Source organism: Austrofundulus limnaeus, unplaced genomic scaffold (genome assembly GCF_001266775.1).
Source record: "Austrofundulus limnaeus strain Quisiro unplaced genomic scaffold, Austrofundulus_limnaeus-1.0 Scaffold614, whole genome shotgun sequence".
NCBI classification, from domain to species: domain Eukaryota; kingdom Metazoa; phylum Chordata; class Actinopteri; order Cyprinodontiformes; family Rivulidae; genus Austrofundulus; species Austrofundulus limnaeus.
In genome coordinates, this window is record NW_013953016.1 from 264,369 (window position 1) to 266,269 (window position 1,901).

Sequence of the window (1,901 nt, forward strand, 5' to 3'; positions counted from 1 at the left end):
TTGGTAATGTCTGACTGGGCCTCGTGCCTCTATGTCCAACAAATTGGGCCCCGAGGTCAAAAAGGTTAAGAACCCCTGAATATATGAAATGTATCACAGCAAACATTCTAGGCATTTAAGAGCATAGTTACGAAACTAAAACAACTTACTGCAATTTCATAGATTGAAGCCTAAATACATTTACAATGGTTTTCAGGTATTAAAGGCAGCTCAGGCAGAGCGGAGACTTCGGTTCACTTCTGCGATCTTCCATCATCTCAGTGCCATAAAGGTCCAACGAGCTCTGAGAGCTCACTGGGCTTTGGAATCGGCAAAAAGACAGATCCATTCTGTCATCACCATACAGGTTTGTCATCAAACAAGAGCCAGAAGTGCACCTGTTGGTTACGTGTTTGTCTAAAAAATGTATTTCCTTTTTTTTTTTTTTAGCGATGGGTGAGAGCCAGGCAGCAGAGGAGACGATACCTGGAGGACAGGAGGAAGGTGATCACAGCACAGAGAGCTGTGAAGTCCTGGTTTGCTCGTCGCCACACGGCTGCCTCCATCATCCAGCAGGCTGTCCGGAAATTCCTCGTTATCAGACACCAGAAGAGGGTTGAACGGGGCATCGTTAAGGCTCAGGTGTGATGGTCACTACACGGTTTAAAAACACCAAAACTGAGCCTGAGTAATTTATTTATARTGATGCTGGTATTGCATGCTGTTTATGACAGATTTTTATTTCCTTTCCTCCTGGTTCAGGCTCTGTGGAGAGGACACCGCTCCCGCCAGTTGAACGACAGCGCAAAGCTTGTGAGTTTGAGGCACCGCCTGCGTCTGACCTCTGCTGAAGTCCGAGAGGAGGACAAACTCTGCAACAAGACCACGTCTGCATTGGACTACCTTCTTCGATACAAACACTTCTCCTATATTCTAGATGCCCTGAAAAACCTAGGTAGGACCTGGTTCTGCATTAAATATGACTTATGAAGTAACGCCAAAAAATAAGTCCAAGTAAAATTTAAGCCGTTTAAAGATGAAGGTCAGTGGTTTTTATAGTTTAAATGGGAAACGTCATATGGAGAACTATAAAAACAAATAGGAAGCGAACTGAGTAAACCGTAAATAAAGTTTTCGTAACCATGCATATTTTGTAAAAATTATTAGATTTTTATTCACATGGTTTGAGCCAAAAAGTAAATATTACAAGGATTACTATAGATCATTTTAATTGCTCTGGGCGGTCACAGTTAATTCAGGCCAACATCTCAGGGCCGAACATCCAGAAATTAAAGTCATCATGTAAATCTACCAAGTATTACAAAGAACCGTTAGCTTTGAATTACTTTATTTTGCTGTATTTAATAATGAGTACAACATACAGATCCCTATGTAATAAAAGTAGTAATAGTAAAACTAGGGCTGGGCGATATGGCCTAAAATCAATATCACGATATATTGACCAGTTCACCTCGATAACAACAAATGTACGATAACTCTTACCACCCACCACCACATACAAGTACACGGTATAGTATAGTCATAACACTATACACTGTGTCCAAGTTCATAGTCAAAGTACACAATTTAGTATTCTCTAATGAAGCGTTACACAAAAGATTTAACCTGGACCGTTAACGCTAAACGGAGGCTCAGCTTTTCTATACTGGGGCAAACAAATGGTTATCTGAGTTAATATTTTGGAAGAGCTGAAACAGTGTCTCTCACAGAACAACTCAGTCTGTGCGCGCTGCGCTCCCGTAACAAAATAAGGCAGGTTCTCCGACATGGGCAAAATGATGTCGGTCATGAAATTAGCATCATGATACAGTATATGGGATCCCCAGTTTCGCCTATTGTTGCAAACCTGTACATGGAGGAAGTGGAAAAGAGAGCCTTGATTTCCTTTTCAGGGATGCCAC

The 1,901-nt window shown here is 41.5% G+C and overlaps 1 protein-coding gene across 1 annotated transcript in view; it reads left to right on the forward strand.

Moving 5' to 3' along the window:
• The window catches only part of aspm (assembly factor for spindle microtubules), a gene marked incomplete in the record, with an annotated part of 29,268 nt that overhangs the window by 22,572 nt on the left and 4,795 nt on the right, over positions 1 to 1,901 (forward strand). The window contains 3 exon segments of the mRNA XM_014027083.1: positions 197 to 346; positions 430 to 621; positions 742 to 934. Coding sequence (XP_013882537.1) covers positions 197 to 346; positions 430 to 621; positions 742 to 934 — 535 coding nt within the window.